Source organism: Strix aluco, chromosome 2 (genome assembly GCF_031877795.1).
Source record: "Strix aluco isolate bStrAlu1 chromosome 2, bStrAlu1.hap1, whole genome shotgun sequence".
Classification (NCBI taxonomy): Eukaryota; Metazoa; Chordata; class Aves; order Strigiformes; family Strigidae; genus Strix; species Strix aluco.
Window position 1 is genome coordinate 107116754 of NC_133932.1, and position 23666 is coordinate 107140419.

Consider the following 23666-nt stretch of genomic DNA (forward strand, 5'->3'; position numbering starts at 1 on the left):
TATTTATACAATTTTTTCAGCACTGTAATTGGATAACAGATGCAGTCCAGGCATTTACAACTTCTAGATTTAGAATCATTCTGATTTACATTTTGCCTTAGCTTTTGAAATGTATCCTCCTTCATTTTGTCAGTGATGCTCAAATGCCAGTAACCCTGAGGTATAAATGATAATAGTCTAGCAAAAATGGGAACTTGTCAGGATTTACAGGTCTGCCCAGGTGCAGGCACCTTATAATACTACATTTACTTCTGGAAAAGTATGAACAAATCGCTCTTCATTTATAAAACTCCTAGAAAATAACTTGGAAGAATAAATAATGCTAGAGGATGCTATGCTCAAGTGGGGTTTTCAAAATTAACCGTCTCAAAGTGAACCTCGCTGTAATTTTAACTGAGTTCATGTAATTCTGAAAATCTCATTTTTGGCAATGATGCTGGTTGAAATTACAAATGAAAATCACTTTCTCATTTGCAAGAGATTATGGAAGACTGTATAATCAGGAGTGATATGGAAAGGCTGAATGGCAATCAAATGCTCCTTGCCTCTTCCAGAAGAAATGAGGCAGTAATGAAACAAATGAATTTGAAACAGAAGGTTTGTTTTTTTTAGTTTTGTTTCCGCTACACTCACACTCACACACAATATGAACTTTTTACTGCAGAATGCTGTGAATGTTAAAAAGTTTACATGAATTCAGAGGGAGACAGGACAAGCTCACAGAAGATAAATTTTTAGTGTTGCTGAACACACAAACACAATCTGACCCAGGAAGTCCTGAGATGCAACTGGTGAAGTAGGACAGCACCTGGATGGGAGAAAGCCTTGTGTTATGCCTCTCCTACTGATATCTTCTTCCCCAGGCATCTAGCCTCGGCCACTGTTGGAGACAGGATTGTAGATTAGCTGAATGTTTGGGGTCTAATCCAGTATAGCCATTCATATCTTGTACCTGATCTTGTGAGCTTTTTTCCAATCTTTGCATTTCTATGACTGAGGTTACTTTCTTAGAAATAAAAGTTTGGAGGTTGATTTCTTACATGCCTGAGGTATCATCTATGGGGTTTTTTATATTTTTCATCTAAAAGTGCTTAAAAACATGTATTTGACTTAGTATTGGTATTTCTTTAAATGTCAAAGACCTATATACTGAGTGAAACAAACTTTCACTTGCATTCTGTTCCTGAGAAAGGCAGAAATTAAAATTTCAAGCTGAATATAAAAAGTGTGAAATGGGAAATATTTTGCTTTTTAAGTAATGACATGTTGAGGTAAATCAGAGGTGTTGATAAAAAGTTGTTTCTTTTTCCTTGTCTTTTGAAACTGCTGGTTAATTATCTAGTTATCAACGGCTGCCTGCCTTGGTTTAGATCAAAGAAGTGCTTGGAATCAGCTAAATTTTCACTGCTTTTATTTTTATAGTAAGTGTGCAATATCTGCACTCTGTAGATGAAGAAACCAGACTACAAATTTGTAAGTTTTGATCCTGAAACTGAACTCGTACCCACGCCTGCATAGGCATACACGTGAAAAATAATGTACTTTTAGGAAGTACTGGATGCAGCACATTCAGATGCTCAAGAGTTCTGACAATATAAGCCTTTTTTATTTGAGATTCCTAGGCATGACTTAGGAGTGTAACTCCTCATGTAGATTTAAATTTTGGCATAAGCTCTTACCAGAGACACAGAAGAGTTGGTCTCAAAGGGAGGAGCAGAGGGAAGGAGTGCAGCTGTTCAGGAACGTACATTGCTCCATCCACAGCTGTCCAGGATAATCTTGCTGCAGAACTGGAAAAGGTGGAGAAAACCTCATCCAGTCCTGAATAGCTGGTAGCTTGGCTTTATATCAGCTTGTTGTGGGAGGTACAGGTTCACTTCCCCTGAATCAGATCAGGAATTTCTCAAATAATGGTCAGATTCTCTAAATTACAGATGCTGCTTTTTTGATTGTATTCTTTTTGCTTGTTTGTTTCCTCCTCGTGGAAAGAGTCAACTATGTTTAATAATAAAAAAATACAAAGCTTCCTCAAACAGTTTCAAGATATCAAACGATTGTACTGTGTTGCATTATGCCATAGCAAAAAGGAGAAGCTACTGCCCTGGAGAGTGAGTGCAAGGCAGAAAGAGCTACTCTTCACGTTTCCCCAGGCTCTTTGAGCTAATACACCAAGGAAAGTCTGGTTTAAAGGGGACTACCCATACATGCGACTTGATCTGCTTGTTCTGCTTTTAAGTCAGTGATTTTTTTTTTTTTCCCCCTGCAGTTTTGTAATCTCAGAAAGAGCAGCTTCTCTTTACTAGGGTGAGGCTCCAGGGTGCTCGCTGCTGTAATGCAGAGGCCTTGCTGAACAAGTTGTCAGTCAACCGACTAACAGCTTTGCCAGGCTCAGGGAGACTAGTAGCCTAGAAACATAGCCCAGCAGTGACATTAAGGGCTTTAGTCCCAAAGCCTTTGGAGGGAGCGTAATATTAAGTGGGCTCTTTAGAGAGAGATGCATTGAGATCTCAGTGTATATCTGGCTTTTGAACTTTGGATTTGTCAGTGGCATGTGGAAAATGTACAGAATTTTCTAGTCTAAATCTAAAGTGCAAATTCATTTTAACTCACTTCTTATTCTTGACTTCATTTTTGGGGGGGAGGAAAAACCAACACTACTTGCTTTTACCTTTTAAATATTTATTTAATTTTACAGAAATGTTAAATTAATTTTGAGGAAAATATATACAGTGTTCTAATAGCTGGGAAACATACATAGCAGGATGTTTTAAAGCATGTTTGTCTATATATTCCTGTTTGTAACAGTAATATACGTAGATTTCTCCTTTTCCATGGCTTTGACTTCTCAAAGTATCTCAATTAATTTTGCCAGCATGTAGCCCCAGGTAATTTATTTTTATACTTTATAAAGTTTGCAAGAAAATAGCATTTGAAATTTTAAATGCTCATGATAAAAATATTTCTAGGCCACAAAGGTTGAGAGGAAGTTTCACTCTAAAAATTACTGCGTCTTGAATTTCTTTATGGGACACCAGATAGTTTCCTAGAAGAAATATTTGTGTTGATGCACATGCTCATTTCTAGTTAACAAAGCTCCTGTTTTTCTAAGAAACTACTACTTTGAGATTGAATTACCTTATTTAGAGGATGTTATCATGTTGAGTTGAAGAACTTCACACACAAGAGTTTAATAAAGTGGTACTACTGTACCTAAAACACTAACTTCAGTCAAGAGAGGTTATTTTGTTATAATTACACAGACATCTGAGACAGAGGTGAGAAGAAAAACCAGTTTATCTGAGTTGTTTCCAGATGCCCTAAACTACCAGAAGATTTAATTGCTTTATGGGGGCCAGGCTTGTAGAGAGAGCATATATTTTATCAGATAAACTTGGGAGGAACTAAGTTCTTGTAGCCCATTGATCGAAGCCTCCTATGAACATAATGGTCCTTAAGAAGGAAGGCGCTGGGAGAAAGACAGGAGGGAGGAGTAAGGTAGAGAAGAGGAAACTCCAGAGCACGCACGGTAGCTGAAGTGATATGATCAATATGGTGCTGTTTTCCTCAGCAAGTGGATCCTGCAGTGTAAACTGGGTAGTTTCATTCCCGTTCTCAGTAACTTGGAAACAGGTATCATTATTAAAAATGAGCAATTACTTTAACTTCAGAAAAAAACCCCACTTACTTTTGTTTGTATTTGACTTGACAGACAGTCTTTGGACTTTGGTTAACCTAATCTGAACCTAAAAGTTCATTTCTAACATATAACCTGTCAGAACAGACATTTGACATGAATTCTTAAAATACTTTTTCTGTGTACTATTATGCTTAACACTTTTACAGTCTTATCATAAACTTTTCTGATGTGAAGGAAGTGTAATATTTACATATCAGAATATATTTCCACAGCTGAAGATATGTGCAGGCTTCTAATTCCAGTTTAGTCCCAGTAGTCTTTTAATACAGTTTATATTGTAGAGTCACTGTCAAATATTTTCATTTTTATAGTCTGAAGGCTGTGTTGAATGAAGTTTTCTGAAACTGGCCTTTCAGAGAATCTGATGTCCCGTGGTCTAGTGGACCTGTTCTTTTTTATCGAATTTTGAATTGTATCTGATGTAAAGTAATAGACTATAGGGTCAAAACAGCAGTTTGAAACGGCAATGCACAGAGTGACGGGGTACATAGCCCTGACTGCAGTTACCACTGAACAATTAATCCAGGTCTGTGTTCTCATAAGGGAGTAAAGTATTAAGGTAACATTATAAGGCACAAAGCAGAAACAGAATATCACCAAATGGACAAAAATCATTTTGAGTACCTTTTTCTTGCTTAATTTATTCCGACTTAATGTAAGCGGTTTATTCAAAGTCCGTAAGACCATAGTAGAGCAGGTCACGTTCAAGATGAGTGGAATAAAAAACCCAACTATTTCAATGAAGATAACAATCCGGGATAGGTAGGTTTTCCATGTGTCCTCTGAAAAGTTTTCAAAACACGTTCTTTGTTCAGTATTATTACGGCGGTTTGTAGACTGAAAAAAGCTTGCTGGTGTGCTGCCCGCTAACACGGTTATCCACACTGCAGCGCAGACAATTTTTGCATTCCTTTTGGTTCGGAGAGTCTTAGATCGAAAGGGGTGTACTATAGCTAAAAATCGATCTACGCTTATGCAAGTCAGAAATAAAATGCTCCCATACATATTTGTGTAAAAGAGGGTGACAGAAATCTTGCAAAGAATGTCTCCAAATGGCCAGTTTCTTGCTACAAAGTAATAAATCCTGAAGGGTAGTGTAAACACAAAAAGCAGATCTGATATTGCTAAATTAAGCATGTAAGTTGTAGTCTCATTTTGCACTTTTAATGTACAGGTAAAAATGTAGATAGCAACACAGTTTGCTATGAGGCCAAGAACAAACACCATACTAAAGATACACCCATATAAAGTATATTTAAAGGAGTCCTCAGTGGAACAATTAGAGCTTACCATTATAATGGTATATTTAAAAGTCCTGTGATTTGGAGGTTTCTCTGGTATTTTTATTGCAACTTTTTTTTGAATTCCAGAAGAACTGTGTGCTCTGGTAAGTTTGTTGCACTGTAAGCCTTCAGAGAAGAAACACAAGCTCTGTAGCAGGGGTGTACATAGCCAGCAGTAATCACCAGGAGGTCACTCTTCTCTTCCAAGTGCTATTTGTAATCACATAGCCGGTCTTCGAAAGTCAAAAAACGTATCATTTGTGGCAGATGAGGTCATCCCAAAGCTTGCTCAGTTCCATTTTCCCCCTCGATTTGATGAAGCCGTTGTAGAACTTTCTGCCTTGTTCTTGGGTGCAGGTCGTGGTGGCGAAGTCTCGTCCATCCAAATGTGCGGGGAACATATGCTTTAGAAAACGCTTTCCTGAGCGCCGTGAAGTGTCGGCACTTGCGTTTCTCCCTCAGCCTTCTTTCTGTAAAACGAGCTTTTCGGCTCCTCGGAGCGAGCGCTGGCTCGCTGGCTGGCCCCACGGGGCGGGAAGCAAGCTGAAGCTGCTTGCGAGGGCAGAAAATGAAATTCCAGAGCGTGTTTGTTCCTGTAGAGCACAGCCCTGGCGTCCTGCGCCCTAGCAGCCTCTCGCCAGCCCGGCTCCTTCTGGAGAGGAGAGGAAAGAGCTCAGGCAATTTGTAACATGACATCACAGGAAGAAGAGGTCGGACTCTCTGAAGAATGGTTTCAATTCAGTTTGTTTGCTTTCCCCTAATCTGATAATGTGTCTGCTGGGACTGTACCTTGCAGGCGTGCAAATGGTCACCAGCAGAGTGCTGCTGCTGCTGCAGCTGCAGCCTCCTGTTAACTCTTTCTGCACTCCCTGAAAGGTCCTTTGTCAACGAGGCTGGAGTCCAAAAGCTTTGTTGCAAAATCTTTTTTTCTTCACTTATGAGAAGACTTTTCAGTGTCTGAATAACTCTCGCACCTTAAAATCCCTGGGGATTTTTTGGAGATTGTAGTAATTGTAGGATTTTGTATTTTATGTAGGACTGAATTAACGTTACATTTTTGATAGGTATCTTTGCTTGTGATAGCTAACACGTTAATTACCAGAAATCAGCTGAGTAGTTCTGTCTTGATTCTCTCAGTACACCAGTACAAACCTCAGGAGGGACAAATAACATTGATAAGTAATTCAATAATTTCACCAAATAATTACTGAGAGGCATAAATATTATGAACCTCTGGTTGCTCTTGGATGTTCCTAGGACTGAGATATGTTGCAGTGGGAGGAAAAATTTTTAATTTGTTCCATATTAAAAACCATATCCCAAGTTCTATTTCTAGTCAGAAAGGTGGTTCTTTTTACCAAAAAGCTTCCTTTTTAAAGATTCTGTGGTACAGAAAGCATTTTTTTCAATATGTGATCAGAGAATTAATATACTAAAATAAATCCTGTGCCATGCAATCGTTTCTGAAAATTTAAAGGGGGCCAGTTACCACATATGCACAAAATACTCACATTAGTCACTGATTAATGAAATGAAAACATGTTGTAACTAATTAAATTGTTAAGTAAATATAAAAAAGCGCAGCTCTTATTGCCTTTAGGGGCAGATATGAGATAAATCTCAGTTTAGACAGACTCATTTATTTAACAACAGCTTGGATAGACTCACTTCTGGCATCAAAACCAGTCTATTTCTAAGTCTTAGAATAACAAATCTCTTAATATCTGGCTGGGTGGCATGGTTCTTTTGAACTAGATTTTAATCAGTTGTACTTGAGCAAGGCTCTGGGCAAAACCTTTCTAGTCTTGCTGTAAAGAAGAGTAAATAATAGCACTTCACAGGGGTTTTGGCATAGTTTCTTAATGTAAGGTATGTCAGACAAAATTCAGGAACATGCAAAAATGGGTCTTGCTTATTTTATTTCAAGTTTTCTCTATGTTTCTTCTGTGAAATGCTTTCACCTTGATTTTGAGGTGAAATCAAGCAGTTTCACTTCAGTAGGCTATAACCATGAGAAACCTTTTTGACTATTTTTGGAGCTGTAAAGCATAGTGCATTTTCCACTTCTAAGCAAGAAATGAAAATGTGAGCTTGGCAGAGTCTCTTGTACGTCCAACTTAGCTTGTACCTTAGCGTAAAGTTGCCTTACCTGGCTTTCCTCACAAAAGCAGTTGTCACATGTGGTTAAATTTTGTTTCTATTCTCAGCAGCCTTGCATGGTGAAAGGGGACTTCTGCGAGACCATCGGGCTGTGGGAACTCTGAGCTTAGTTTTCCTGCTCCAGCTTTGTTTGCACAGGAAAACTGTGTGGGGCAGGCTCAGTTACTGGAATGAAAACCCCTGAAGTACAGAAATTTGACGTCACATGTCAAAACCTCAAGCAATAATTCTCATTTAGAGAGAGAAACTAATGGAAATGCATATGTGTCTCTTACTTATTAGTAGTTGATTTTCCGTTTGGGCAAAGGTGTGGGTGCACAGAGACAGGGTGGGGATGTCTGACCTGGGGCACTGTCCATTTTGCCATGGTAAATGTGCTTTAGAGCAATAGTGAAAGTGCATCCTCAGCCTTCAGTTCATCTGTCAGAGCTGCTGCCATGCTGTGGCCCACATCGTTGCTCCTGTTACGAACATGGGCACTACTGAGCTGTATTTTAGGGGCTTGGGTATATGCTTCTGTTGTCTTTGGGACTTTCTCTTGCCCCTGCACCTTTTTGGTGCAAACCAGTATATACACTTTGCACTAATTGAAGAACTAACTGACATTTGTATACTTCCAGAAATAGCATTCAGCTGCAGGGAAATAGCATCTCCACCTGTGGAAGAAAATTTGAAAACCCTGAGTTGGCAGGTTTTTACTTCATATCGTGTTTCAGTGAGGAGGTATATGATTGAGCCGGCAGTCTGAGTCATTTTGGTGTAAAAGTGTGAATGGCAAAGGTGAATTGCGTACCCATTTTCTTAATTTAGATGTGGCTGATTGTTACCAAGCAGTGTTTTAATTTGTGTGAGCTTCTCCAAGCTGAAGAACCTGCATTAGCGCACCAGGAGCCGCGGGAGTCAAGAGCAGCCTCCCTTCTGGCTGGGCTCCAGAGCAAGCAGGGAGGAAACTTCATCGCACGCATCACATGTGTTGTATCTTCCTCTGGTGTTACCCTACTCTTCAGTGCTGGACTCAGACAGAAGTTATAGCCAAAGGTGAAATGTATTTTGAACTTGTCTCGCGTACTGCATTTAGCCTGGCACTGATGCTACTACTAAAAGCTCTTTCTTTATCAGAAAAGTTGGATCATGTTTCAAGATGTTGGGCTCTGTGCTGTTAGATTCAGAAAAGCCTTCAGTAAGCCCCAATGCTTTCAAAAATAAAAAAAGTGTTTATCAGTTGTTATGGAGGAAGAATTGATGTGGTAATGACCTTGCTTAAGCTCCTTCACCATGGGCAAATTTTCCTTTGGGATGGGGAGGGGGGTTAGGCAGGAGGAAGCAGCTGCAGGGAGGGCCCTGTATGCTGAGGGTTTTTTTTCTCCAAAGGAAACAATGCTGCCACTGCAGGGAGATACATGTGTAAGTCCTGTCTGCCTTTCTACATCAGAGATGGGAATGAGTTAGGACCTGTCATTTGTTGCTAGTGCTAGATGAGCAAAGACTGCATTTCCACCACAGGCTTCCTGTGGCTCTTGAAGAAGCATAGAAGGCAGAGTGAGCATGGGCTCCTTAAAGCTAAGAGCTGATGAGATGCTTGAAATCATCTCTCGCTTCATCAGTGAACAGATTTCGTACACTTCGTTAGTCGGTTACTACTTAACTCTGCTTATATGAGTTTGGATACCGAAGTTTAGATATTTAGGACTCTTTACACCCTTGAGCAATCTTGGATTTGTGAGGCAAACCTATTCCAGCGTTGAACTGGGTGTCAGAGGAAAAGTCCTTATAACCCTAGCAGTGTGCTAGTAGAGCAGCTGTAGGATACTCTGCCACCAACAACTGCTGCCTCCTCCTACCCCTAGATGTCACAGAGTTGGATACTTGCTCTCATTGAGGACACAGGCAGGATTCCTTAAGAAGTCCAAGTTGAGTGGTAAAGAAATATTTCACTGAAGTAAAGTATTGGAAGGCTTCCCAGGCCTTTGGAGTTGTTTTGGCCAGTGTTCCTCTGGTGTTACCCTACTCTTCAGTGCTGGACTCAAACAGAAGTTATAGTCAAAGGTGAAATGCATTTTGAACTTGTCTTATGTACTGCATTTAGCCTGGCACTGATGCTACTACTAAAAGCTCTTACTTTAGCAGAAAAAAACAACTTCAACATTAATGTTGTAATAAATTCTTACAGTGCTCCCAAAGCCAGAGTATGCATTGTTAAATGAAGATGTCAGATGCAGAAAATACTGTATGTAACTCTATTATTCCGTAACTAATGTTACTGCTTATAGAGGCATGACTATGTCACAGTACAGGCATTTGTTCTCACTTCGGTTAAGCAAGTTTATGCAAAAGAACTTGTGCTATCTGTTGCAGTGAAGACAAACCCTGTCAGGACAGTATTTTCTTTGCCCTAAGTGTTATTACTTATCCAATCATTTTAATGGATTTTAGCATTTTTAGTCTATTTACTGGAGTTTCTCTCTGAGTGTGTGTATGTACAGGAAGGAATTTATTACGGTTGAGACATAGGGCTGGGAGCCAGGAAGTCTGTTTCAGGCTGTGCCACAGATTTTCTGTTCCAATCCTGGCAAAGTTTTTTATGACTTTGTGCTTTAGCTTCCTTCTGTGTAAGAGCTTGCTCACTTCCTCACTGGGATGTGGGGCCATCTTAATGGTTAAATATAGTTTTAAGTCCTTGGATGAAGAACCCTTTATTAAATATGATATTGAGATAATTACAGTGGCTAGTGAATGCTATAAATATGTAGGAAGATTAAAATCTTGTATTTTTAGATTAGATTCCTGCCAAGCAAAAGGATCTATTAAGAGACTTCACTTGACTCAACTCCGTAAGTCTATGGAGAAGTAGGTACAGAGAAAACAGGGCTGGGACCTTCGATCTTCTGAGCTACCTTTCAGGAGCTGCCTGCTCAGACACTCATAAATCACTGTAAGACTGCTTCTGGTAAGTGGCTTACTGCCTTCTTAAATGGCAGTGATGGTGTCCACCCATGGAGACAGTGTGAAGTAGTTAGTGCACTGAAAAATTCCCTTTTTCCCCCCTTAAAAATTTTCCAGTGTAGTAGGCAAGTCTTTAAATGAGTATTGTAAGACTTACGGTGAACAGACTATTTTTATTTAGGCAGACTAATCCTGCATGACTACGGCATAGCCAGTCAAAGGCTCCTCCATATCAGGAAACTTGTTAGCTTAATGCAAATGAAACTACACATATAAATTACAAGTAAAAGTTAAAAGAAAACTGTAAATATTTTCTGCTGAAAGTTTGATCTTCTAGAACCAGTCTTCCTGATGAGTTTTTCTTTTACTAGCTATGTTCAAATACATAGCTGCCAAAAATTTTTCAAATACTAAAAAAAAAAAGGCAAGAGAAGCTGAAGTATTTGGGCTGTGACTCTATTAGGTTCTCTAATTTAAAATAATTTCTCTGTATGTATAATTGCTTGAGAAGGGAAAGGGAAGCTCAGAATAAAACGAGAGTTATTAATTCCTGTGCATTTGAAACAATTCTAAAGAGAAAAGAGAAGCATTTCAGTTTCCTTTATAGGAAGCACAACTACTCCTCTCCTGCTTGCAGAAAGAGGAAACAATTTCTCTCCTGTCTAAATTCAGGCTGCTAGAATCCTTTTTATTTTCTCTTGGATTCAAGGAGAGAAAGTAAAGGTATTTTGGGTTGCAGTCTCTCTAACTTGAGAACAAAGGATTGCTTTGGTTCTTTGTTCTTAAAAATATGTGCAAAGACTATGATAATCATGCTTCAAGAAATGCAGGTTTTAGTCAAATTATAGTTCTGAAGCAACTTCTTCACGGTATTTGTTGTATGTCCGTGGGTAAGCAGTTTCTTTGAACCACTTCAGTTAGTTACATGAAGTCTCTTCCTTGCTGTTTCCTATACTGTCCTTTATATACCTAGTATTATAAAGAGAAGTGGACTACAGAGAACATGTTTTTTGCTTAAGAAATACTATGTAAAAGCTGATATAGGCAGAAAGGAAAACCAACATGTTGATTAATAATTTGTAAGTAACTAAAGGGTAAATAATTATATTCTGTTGCTTTCCTAGCTGGAACCTTCTCCTTTGAAATGGAATTTTGGATCTGAAGTGCTGCTGTTGGGACTGTGTTCAGCTGTCACAGTATCCCTTAGCCTAATGTAATTCTTCAGAATACCTACAAGTCTGCTTGAGGCTTTCTAAATACTCTAACTTACGGGGAACTTCTTAAGAGAATGGGAAAATGGGAGCATCTTTAAAAATACCACTAATTTGACACTCTTGTTTCATTTTGATTTTGCTGAAAGCTTTTTGGAGCAGGGTTTTGGGAAAAGCTTTCCATGCACAGTGATGGAGAAAAGTGCAGAACTCTGTACTGGAGTTTGTCATATGAGTTCTGAAGATATTTTTAGAATATTTCATTTCAGAAAATATGATATCAGGCCCAGTCAGCATGGGTTTATGAAAGGCAGGTCCTGCTTGACAAACCTGATCTCCTTCTACAACAGGGCGACCTGCTTATTGGATGAGGGAAAGGCTGTGGATGCAGTTTACCTTGACTTTAGTAAGGCCTTTGACACAATTTCCCACAGCATTCTCCTGGCAAAACTGGCTGCTCGAGGCTTGGATGATCGCACGCTTTGCTGGGTAAAAAACTGGTTGGATGGCCGGGCCCAAAGAGTTGTGGTGAACGGAGTTAAATCCGGTTGGCGGCCGGTCACGAGTGGTGTCCCCCAGGGCTCGGTTTTGGGGCCTCTCCTGTTTAACATCTTTATTGATGATCTAGACGAGGGGATCGAGTGCACCCTCAGTAAGTTTGCAGATGACACCAAGTTGGGTGGGAGTGTTGATCTGCTCGAGGGTAGGGAGGCTCTGCAGAGAGACCTGGACAGGCTGGAGCGATGGACTAAGGCCAACTGTAGGAGTTTCAATAAGGCCAAATGCCGGGTGCTGCACTTGGGCCACAACAACCCCCAGCAGAGCTACAGGCTTGGGGAGGAGTGGCTGGAGAGCTGCCAGTCAGAGAGGGACCTGGGGGTGTTGATTGACAGCCGGCTGAACATGAGCCAGCAGTGTGCCCAGGTGGCCAAGAAGGCCAATGGCATCCTGGCTTGTATCAGAAATAGCGTGGCCAGCAGGGACAGGGAAGTGATCTTACCCCTGTACTCGGCACTGGTGAGGCCGCACCTCGATTACTGTGTTCAGTTTTGGGCCCCTCACTACAAAAAGGACATTGAATTACTCGAGTGTGTCCAGAGAAGGGCAACGAAGCTGGTGAAGGGTCTGGAGCACATGTCGTACGAGGAGCGGCTGAGGGAACTGGGGTTGTTTAGTCTGGAGAAGAGGAGGCTGAGGGGAGACCTCATCGCCCTCTACAACTACCTGAAAGGAGGTTGCAGAGAGCTGGGGATGAGTCTCTTTAACCAAGTAACAAGCGATAAGACAAGAGGGAATGGCCTCAAGTTGCACCAGGGAGGGTTTAGACTGGATATTAGGAAGTATTTCTTTACAGAATGGGTTGTTAGGTGTTGGAATGGGCTGCCCAGGGAGGTGGTGGAGTCCCCATCCCTGGAGGTGTTTAAGAGTTGGGTTGACATAGTGCTGAGGGATATGGTGTAGTTGGGAACGGTCAGTGTTAGGTTAATGGTTGGACTAGATGATCTTCATGGTCTTTTCCAACCTAGATGATTCTGTGATATATGCCCTCTGCTTACATTTTAGAGCTGGTTCTTGGCAGTGTAAAGCACAGTACTGCAAGTTTGAAAGTAATTTTTGTGATAGCACTAATAGAAATGTGCAGTGTCAAACAGTAAAAGAAGCTTTGTTATCTCAGAGGTCCAGTTAATGCTAATGAACATGTTACGCTTACCTGGAATTATGTAAATGGTGTCATGGAATATGCAGATTGGTTGTTTGCATTGTAAATACACATGAGCAGTTACAGCAATGTTTTAGGCCACTAACAGATGACTGATAAATACTTACACGAAGGTTCTTGAGTTGCATTTTTTGTGTAACTCATGGAAAGTCCCAGCAGCAGGTTTTGCTTACACTCTCAAATGTTTTGATGTGCAAAGTAAGTTTTTCTGAGAACGCAATTATAAAGATATCCAGAGGGAGCAAGCAATAATTGGATATTATCAACATGTCCATTTGATATCTGATACATGTAAAACAGTGGCCCTCACCTCCCTCTAATATTATGCAGCAAGAGCGGGTAAGAAATGCCGCACCTGCTTACCCCTCCCTGCAGGCTCAACTTTCAATTCTTCATTTTGTCTAGCTATGAACAGTGTGTGTGTATACATTTTAGGGGTTGCTGATTTAAGCCTCTAACCCTTTATATAGTGTCACTGTAAGGAAGAAATTACTTTGCACAAAGAAAATCACCGTTTCCATCGCATCTTCAGAGTAGTTTAATGAGCCCACTTGACAAGATAGGAAATTCTTGAAAGATAACTGGAAATGGTTCTGCTACTGTGTAGTACAGTATTTCCAGGGACCCTACAGTGTGTGTAGTAGACATTGTACAGTTGTTTATTAGGGACAATGACATGGAGAGTTGTCAGTTTATAACATATCCAGATATATCCTGAGGTGGTGTTTGGAGTTACAGATTAATTCAGGAAAACTTTTTTGAGTATACTGCAGCGTATTCCCTGGAGAAGAGGCAGCGTGGCATCGTGCATTAGAAGTGTATGTTAGACATCAGATGATTATGATATATAAGTAATTCTAGTTGATCTTACAGTAGGCTAGTAGAGGTTAGATAACATGAAATCTTTTTGTGCTTTAGTGTATGTATTGAGTGGTTTAAAAGGGATAGGCTAAAAAGCAGAGTAGAGAATCGTAAAGATGAAAAGCTTGAAAAGTGGACATTGATGTTGTTCAGAGGGAAGGAAAATGGAAAAAGGATTAGTAAACAAACTTAGGAACATGATTTTCAATGGATAGGAATAAGGTGAAAGGAATTTCTAAAATGTCAGGTAGGAAGAGAGGATGCCTTAATTAGAACGAAATACCTGAGTTCCTGAACTCTCATTTATATTTTTTTGAACTTTAAAAAAGTATGTGTTTACTCAGTCAGTCTGTAAACATGGTTGAAATAATGTCAGTATTTGAAATGTCTCTCCATCTTATACACAGGAAATAAGTCAAACGGCTTTCCCTAACGCTGTAGCAAGTTCTGGCCCTACTTAAGCTTATACTTTCTAAATCTTAGGTATTCAAAGTTTAATTGAAGTTGGCAGAAATTTGCCAAATGTTCCATGACTAAAAATTCTTATTCAAAATACTTTGCAAGAGCAAAACATGTTTTATAAAAAAAAAATCAGCTGCTATAATAAGCAAATATGAGGAACAATAGGAAGGAAATGGAAGAAGCTTCATGAATTATTTTGGAGGCTATGCCAGACATACAGTATGAAATGGGTCAGGGGAACAGAACTTGTAGAAAGAAATTTGTCATTTGTTTAATTCTAAGGCAATTACTTTTTATTTTTCAGATCTTTAGTTTAAGTTTTTGCCCACCATGTATTCCCTGGCCAGGATTGAGGTAGGCTGGTTCCATATCAGGCTTACTGGTGTTTATCCACATAGTTCTTGAGGATGTATTTCACTCCCATGCCAAATTACTTGCAATCACCTCATCAGGTGCTTGCAGCCTCCTGCAGTTTTGGCTGAATGGAGGCATCTGACTTTGAGAGGATTTTAACTTCTACTTGTCAGAGATAGCACAAAGCCTGCAGTCACATTCCTATTCTCTTTTTCATAAAGGATAACATTATGAAGCTATTGAAAGAATTTACCATAGTCATTCAATAAGATTTATGTGAATTCATATAGTTTAAAAAAAATACCTCTGGTATTAACTTGGTTTCCTTCACAAAACTGGAATGTAAGAAGTAAGGAAAAAAAAAGTTCCATAAGAGTTGTTCAAGCTGGTAAGCTAATTAGTGTAGATAAATACTGACATGAAAATGCTTGTCAGGGGAGAAGTGCTGCCAAAAAGCAGAACTTGGACTTGATTAATGTGAAGAACTATAACTTGCTAAATGTTTAAGTCAGCAAATAACCTCTTTAAATTCTGCATCATAAGATCACTTAAATTATCATTTAGCATATCATTAGTACTGGTAAACAGCAATTACAAGTAATTCAGCTGAGTTCCCCCCCAACTGCTCTTTTCTTCCAGCCCATATCCTGAAGTTCTATGAAACAAATGCAGTACTTTATGAACTTTTTTATTACGTTGTTGACCATGTTTAGCACTTTTATTTACAGGATGGCAATCAACTAATACCTAGAAGGTAAGAAAGGAAATGTCAAAACTTTGTAGGAGGGACAAAGAACATGTTTCTGGCATGATACTTTAAAATTTTCTGCTGAAATCTTGGAAGGAGTGGAGTGAGGCTCTCAAATGGAAAAGACAGAGTACATGAGAAACGGCAGAGCCATTTTTTCATCAGCCGAGCTTCTGCAGAGGTCAAAGTTGGTTGAAAGAACATTTGTCACAAATGCACCATTTTCACTTGGATCTGTATTAATAATCTTCCTGGAAGGGGCAAAGCGTTTGTCTGGGAGACATCGGTTTGACCCTGGCAGGAGAGGGGAGGCCGGAACCCTCGTTTCAAACTCTGAGCAAGTGCTCTCGTTATGAGGTATTTCTCATCCTTTGCTATAAGAGAGCGAGTCCTCTGAAACAAGGTTGCTTAGCCTCAGAAAAAGGGACTACATTGAGAACAGAAGCTTTCCCCTGCAGTTCCCAGTGAGCTGTCCATGCAGTGGGGTTTGGCTCCTTCAGGTACTTTCAGTGGTGGTGTTAGAATGAGATCTAACAAGATCTATTAAGCATATGCTGTCCTGCACACCCCTTACTCAAGTTTCTGGGTTTTGTCAAACTTTCTCAGCTGTTGTCTGTGGTGGTTTAGTGGTTCAGTGGTATAGATGGAAAAAAATTAACTTTTGGCTACACAAGTCCTTCTAATCTGAGGTAAAAGCAGTAGTATTGAAAATCATTAGCTCTAAGTTTCAGTAGTTACATCATGTTTGAAAGAAACAAAGAAATATTGGTTGATACTGGGGCAGGGGCTAAGAGTGAGTGGATTAGGTACCCGTTATTTAGGAAAGACCGCAAAGGTCCTACTTCTGCTTACAAATATTACCTTAACTCTCTCTGTACTTGAATTCATTGAGTTCTGATATGGTTTTTATGACTGACTTAAACAGTTTAAATACAGGCTGCTGCCCAAAGTAATCCTACTGCCATCCCTCCAGGCTTCTCTTTCTGCTTCTTCCCTTGTGCTGTGTGTATATGCGCACTCAGCTGAATGAGGAGAACTATTTGGTTTTAAACTAATCCTAACGAATACATAATTTCCATAGTTGTAACTGTGCTAAAGCAGGGGATGAAGCAGAAAGTGCAGATGTGTAACTTAGAGAAGCACCAGTGCACTTGAACTGATTTAAGCCAATTGTGAAACTGCTGTAAGTGTTGTGGTAGAATGTTCAACTTTGAGGCTTTCAAATCTTTATTGTTTTGACTCTTGGCCAGACATTAACTTAGTGTTGGCTGTGTGAGCCTCTGCTAAGCTTAAGAGTGAGATCTGTGCTTCTGGTCTACTACCCTATAATTTATTTTCATGTAAAAGGTTTCAAATAATTATATTTACAATATAATAAAAAAGAGCCATGTAAGCCTGGTTAATATTTTCACAAAGGAGGATAAAAATGAGCAGTAATACAGACATACTGTGCATAGTCATGCTTTCCTGTTTGAGATGAATAGGGGTGATAAAGGATGACAGCTTTGTAAGGCAAATATCCAATCAGGATTCCATTGAAGATGCTGTAAGTTTTCTTACTGACTTCAGAGTGGTGGGTGCTTTGGGAACGCTGTCTTTGATATTGGTACTAGTTTCCATTTTCCTTGTCACGTTACAGTCCAAGGCTCATGTCTGCCAATCTAGAGAGAAGATCACAGACAAATATGCTACAGGTACCTCATGTCACCTGCAGTTAGAATAGAGAGTCAGGCAGCAGAAAGATAAATTCAGGTTCTTTGAGATTGTCATTTGTGGGTCTAACTTCAGAAGTACCTTAATTTGCAGCCTCTTGTTTCATTGAAAGTGAATGGTGAAACCTGTCTTGGTTTTGCTATGGCTTAGACATTGATTTATATGCTTCAGAACAGCTATAGAAAATGCCCACTGAATGACATATGAGGAACTTGTTAGATACTTAAGTTAAAAAAAAATTAGAGAAGTCTCTATAATAGAACTCCTACTGGTTGATTTTTGTGTCTGAGTTGAGGGGCCTTGTACGAGCTTTTCTTAAACAGGGATGTTTATATGCAAGGCTTCTGTCTGCTGTTTTGCTGTACTTGTGGGTGCACATTGGACTGCAATACTTTACATATTTGCTTTGGTTTCTATGCAGGTTTTACATCAGTATATTTGTAGTGAAGTCAGTGGAGCTGCCCATAACAGATACCACACTAGCCAAAAGCAGAAACAGGCATTTTCTCTATGGTGAAAATGAAGACAGCAGAGTAAAATTGCATCCAAAGCAAAGCAAGTCCTTTAAACTTGACAGCTATATCCATGCATTCTTTCTTTGTCTTCCTCAGAGGTAGCAAAACACTGGAATGTGTAGATGCACAGAACAGTTTAAATGTGTATACCTAAGTCAGCGTGAAAATGGTCTGTTTCCTTACCAGAAGCAATGTGTTGAAATTTCAAGGTCAACTTGTGTTTTTAAGTCCTCTTTTTATTCTCTAAATTCTTTGAGGCAGACAGATTTTCCTTATTAAAATACAACAGGCTTTTTAATTTCATGGGAATTTTACTTCTTTTAAGAGAATCCTTTCAGACCTCACCTCTATAGTAGAGTTGATAAAATTGATTTTTTTTTTTCTTTTTTTTTTTTTAGAGTGAACCCTTTGTTTCTGCCCCTTAGTCTTTCTCCCTTCTCTGGTGGGAGTTAGAAAGGTGTTTGGAGATCTGTATAACTGAGATTGGAAACTGTTTATGTAATCCATCTGACCATGGTATGCATCTGCACATTCTTCCTGCACATACCTGTCAATCAAAATGCACTTTTAGTTGCTTTTGCCATAGCTGTGCTCAAGGCCGTAAGTGTAGCTGAAGTCTTCATGCCTGCGAGAGGTATGTTTTTCTCCAGGTCTATACAGTTCAAGCATGCTAAGCTTCGGTATTGCACTGTGTGCTGACGGCAGGAAATAATCCAAGTAGAAAGTATGTGAAAGGTAGGTTTAGGAGAAATGGCTAAGCTGCAATTCAGGTTTGTTTTTCTAGTGCAAATAACAGGAGAAGCTGTTAAAATTCAACAGACTCCAAACTGCATCTTTTGCTGTGTAATGTGCAACCTTTACACGCTGGAGTTTGAGAACTAAAGAGAAACATTTTGGGGGGCTTCTATAAGCCTGGCAGTTTAAAATTCCCTGGAGGGAGAGGAAAGCTTCTAAGTCATCCCAACCTTCCTGCATTTGCTTGAGCCCTAGAAAGTAAACAGTACCAAGTTCGACATGGTTGTATGCAACTTCAGTAAAACAGAATTCAAATACTTCAGTGAAATCACGCACAATGGTAGTTCACAGCATGATCAAGTTTTAAAATTAGTATGATGCCTTTTAAAACACTGATCAGTGAGCTGCTATTTTGAAATTGATAAAAGAGATACCACAACTTGATTGTAGGACTAGCAGAAAGAGCTTGAAATGGTTTTTGTTAGAAAACATATTGGCAAAATGTAAGGTTTCTGTGGGAATATGTTTCAGTGAAATTTCTTGCAAAAAGGCCAAGTGAATTTACAAAAAGAAAATCTTTAGAAGCTAATTTCATTTTCCTTAAATTTCAGGAAATAAAACTAGGAGCAAAAGACTTTAATTTTCTCAAAATAGGATGTAAAACATAGTGGATTAATCAGAAACACTGAAACTTTGTTTTTTCTCTGTTTACAAGTGACTGAGTTTCTCACAACAAAAATTTAGAGAGCTTGAATAGAAAAGCACTTTGTTACTGAAGGATTTCACAATTTTCTTGTGGAAACAGCAGGATACTTGTAATTCAGTGAGATCAAGGGAAACACAGGTTTTGATCATTTGGTAATTTAATGTACCTTGTCAGCTAAGTCAGTTTTACTGCTTTGTTGATAGGTGCTCTTCATGTATTGCCTAATGTCACTGATTTATTACTTCAGGGAGTCATGTACATTCTTTTCTGACATGTTGCAGTTTTTAATTATATGCCAATAGAAATACAACTGAAAGGTAAGTGGTCAAGGAGCAAGTGTTGCACAGAGGAAGCAGACAGCAGAGGACATGCAAATTTCTTGATTTTCATAAACACATCTCCCTACACTCAGGAATATTTGAGCACCAAAAAGATGAAGCATCAAAATGTTCTCAAAATTTTGACATTCTTTTAGGATATGTTACTTTTAAAATATTGTCAGTTTAAAAGGAGGTTTGGTTTCCTCATTATCTGTATGAAGACCCAAGACCCACATGCCTGTGTCTTAGCTGGGCAACCTTGTTTTTAAGTCCCCAGTTGGGTGCGTGCTTCTTGACCAGCATGGCTTTTGTAAGGCCCTTCTTCTGAGGCAGCTGGTTGCCATCATGGGTCTTGCAAGGAGCCTTCAAACCCAGTTCTGGCTTCAGATTCCAGAATGGGTGGGTGAAGGGGCTGCGTGTGGGAAGACTGGACACTGAGTATGGGTCCTTCACTGCATAGATGTGTAGCACAAGGCCTTCCTATGGGGAGGGAAGTTTTTGCATCGGTGCTATTCAAATGTGAAGTGGGGGATCTGGTATGTGGTATATCTGAAAAAAACCCCATGATATTTGTCTTTTTATAACTGTTGATTTTAAAACTTGAAGAAGATTAGCGTTGCTTTCCTAGATCCTTCTGAAACCATCCAAATAGAAGTGTGCTGAATTTTAAATGCAAATTTGTGTCATTTCCCTGGGCATCAGCAGGATCTAACTTGCTATTGTACTTCAGCACTCAGGCAATTTTGTCCAAAATCACATTTTCTCTAAACTCACTTACTTTTACACTCTACTCTGGTAGTTTATGTAGTTCAGATAGCTAAGGAAAAAAAAAACCAACCTTGGTCCAATTTTTAACAAGCTTGAAGGAAGCTAAAAATGAGAAGGTTGAGTTGGCAACAAAAATTTTATGGTACCATCACCTGGCTATATTGCAACTCACTACATACCTGTTACTTGTTAGTCAAATAATTCAGAATGACAGCATGCCATTATTTCCATCCATTCATTCTGCTGTCCCCCAATCTGGCAAGCCTAATTGAAGTAGCTCATTTTATATGAAGTAGTGACCAGCAATTGTCCTCTATGACACCCAGTAATCAGACATTGTATATGGTGCTGTTGTATTTACATAGAAGAGTGTTGAGGTTTGACCTTATGGTGTAAACTGGAAACAAAGTGTGTTAAAGCACTGTAAATCAGCAATTTCCCACATCATTTTGCTCTAAATATCTAAGGGGGAAATGTTCTGCCTTCCAGCATGTTTTAGTGTAAGACACTTCCATGTGTTTTAGTGTAAGACACTTCTGACTCCCTCATTTACTAGACACCAGTATCTTCCAGCTTTTTGTTTCGGATCTGTTTAGACAAGACATTGGAAAGTTTGGGGTGTTTTCAGTGATTTTGATACTGTTCTGTATCACACTGTCAAAATTCAATTATTTATTTTCAGATTGGGAAGAATGTATTTTTAATGAAAATTTAAATAATAGCCAAATACTTTTTTTTTAATCTTACCTTGTTAATCTGATTTCCAGTGCACTACTCTGTACCTCTGTTATCCTGTATTTTGCCTGATTGTTAAATAACTGTAAGGCAGAAATGTTTAATCAGAGACATCTTGTTAAATTCTGTCAGCTGAGTGCTCAGAAGCTCTGTATATGCTCCGGCTTTGAAAGCTAAGCACAACACGGTGACTGCCAGGTTTTGTCTGCCTTGAGCAAATACTAGGTATAAACTGAGGTAACTGAGCTTGAGATATTCTGTAATGGTAGTCACAGAAGTATTGACTCAAATTAAGATCAAAACTCTTAAGGGTATGGGTTTATGTCCAAAATGTTGTTACGCTGATAGTTTTGTTACAACTTTATTTTTTTCTTTCTTCTCTTTGTCAAGTGTAATTTTCTTCAGATTGAAATATTTTCTAAAAGTGGTTGATAAATCCATCTCATAAAACGGTTTTCATGCTCGTGTTGCCACATTTTGTTATGAAACATGGCGTATTGTTTGTGGAACTCAAATTACTTTGTTCTATTTTTCTCTTTTAGATTACACAAAGCCCATTGCAAGATATTTATAGTCCTTTTTGATTTTAAACATCATAGAGCAGTCTACTCTTAACGGTTTCAGGACGTGTACCATCCCCTAGCTAATTTTACTTGTTCTAGAGAATTGGTCTTTCTGTACATGCTCATCCACATCCACTGCACATTATCTTGTTGTATCATTTTTTGTTCAATTCATAATTCGTTGACTCTTCAGTTACGTTGGTAAAAGATAATGTCCTGCTTTTTCAAAAACTGCTGTCTGAAAAGTTTCCCAGCACACTTACCACTTTTAGCTGGATTAAGAGAGTTGGTGGTGGTATGTTGTACCTAAATTTGTCCAGCTAATGAGAAACTGGAAAGAACACGAGACTTGAAACTGAATTACTGGCTTTAACTGAAAGTCTCAGAGGCACTTCATTGTCATGTCTCCACTTGTACTTGGAAAAATAATTCCTGGAACTGCTCTTAATTGTTGTTCTGGGAACCGGAACTGTGTAAGTCAATTAGAAATGAAACTGCTAGAAAGTGTGATGTGGTACTGTGGCAATCTGTTTGATTGTTGCAATAGTAATTACATAAATAAATTCTCTGTACTGAGATAGGCATTTTGTGACCCAAAAGTTCTTCAAGTAAGTACTTGATTGCTGTTTTGCTCCTGAGTGTAATGATTTTTCATATATGGAAGTAACTATAGAAGTGTTGTTCTTAAATACTGAGAGATGTCAGCTAATGTAACGGTCCTTTAAAGCATCTCTTCTCCGCTTCCTGTACTGAAAAAGTCTTCACACTCTGTAGTGCTTTTATAGTTTAAGGTTGTTGAGAATTATCTCGACCTCAAAATTTTTGGCAGGACATTTTGTTGCTAACTGATATAGTCATTTCTGACAGTCAAATGGTTCACATCGGGTGGGTTTTAGCTTATGTATTGTACGCAGTTTCTTGTGCAGAGAGGGGGGAAAACTGGTATTAGTTCAGTTTGTCTTTGAGACCTTTGACTCTTGCCTAAAAATCTTGAGAAGTAAAATTTGTCCAAGAACTAGTCATATTGAAGCCTGGTTACTCTGGGGAGCTAGGTAATAAACATGCTAATTACTTCAGATGTAGATTGTTTCTGTAGCACCACTGCCGATGCAGACCACAGATCTGTCTGGAAGAAGCATGTAGCAATTGTTTTGGGGAAAAAAAACATATGGAGGATGAGCCTACAATGCTATCTTCTTGGATGATGTTCAGCAAAAAATACATAGTAAGAATTATTGTATTCTGTAGTGCTTTGTGGACCTACATGTGCAATTGTCTTTTGAAGAAGAGTATATTTTCCACTTTTAAGTTCTGTAGCAGTAACTTGCACAGCTGAACACTCAGGCTGTATGATAAAGTATATGGTTTTGGCTTTCAGTCCTGTTGCCTGGTAATTTAGTTTGGTGACTCTGATAATCTATGGGCTACTATACTAGCATATACTGTTTTGGTATTTTACTAGTAATTCTTTAAGCTTTGACTTTTGAGTGTTGAGTTGGTGTTTTCAGAATGATACACACTTAAATACAGGGGTTTTTTTCTTCTTAAATAATGCTAATGTCAGAGTCCTTTTTTAAAATGTAAGGTTAATGTCATTTTTTCCTCATTCATTATTTTTGCTTTTATCATCATTGACTATTATAGCCATTTTATCATCCAATCATTGAAAGTCATGAGATCTTTTTGCAGTGAGCTTGTTTTTTCCCAAAACTGAATAATTTTGTGCTTCTAGCAACCTTTTCTTCCCTGCTTCTGCCACACTTCCCTGTCATTTGTGAATGTTAAACAGCAGCAGTCCCAGCAGAGAGCATGAGACTTCACTGATAACCTCTCTCCACTGTGAAAATTGACCATTTATTCATACTTTCAATCTCTCTCATTTAGCCAGTAACTGTATTCCCATCTGCCCTATGGCAGCGTGTTCGTTAAAGAGCCTTACTTGAAGGAGCCAGTCAGAGCCTCTGATCTGAAGATCTGCTACAGGATCACCCCATTCAAAGACATGTTGACTGCTTTAGAGGAGAAACCTGGGAATTTGTGAGGCATAACTTCCCTTTCTTTGCCCTGTACTGCCACTGAAAGATTGTCTTTATGTCATCCTCCAGCTGCTTGTTTCTGTCTCGTCATTTGATAAAATGCAAACACTTGCGTTGCCATAAGGTGAACTGGATA

General features: G+C 39.0%; 2 protein-coding genes across 4 annotated transcripts in view; one reads left to right on the forward strand and one right to left on the reverse strand.

Annotated features, from left to right (window-relative positions):
• The window catches only part of RB1 (RB transcriptional corepressor 1), an 82929-nt gene that overhangs the window by 43902 nt on the left and 15361 nt on the right, over positions 1-23666 (forward strand). The gene's annotated exons all lie outside the window — the stretch shown is intronic.
• On the reverse strand, positions 2663-5621 carry LPAR6 (lysophosphatidic acid receptor 6). The gene is given in 2 exon segments (XM_074815696.1): positions 2663-4111; positions 4114-5621. Coding segments are annotated over 2 exon segments (915 nt in total). The 5' UTR covers positions 4991-5621; the 3' UTR covers positions 2663-4073.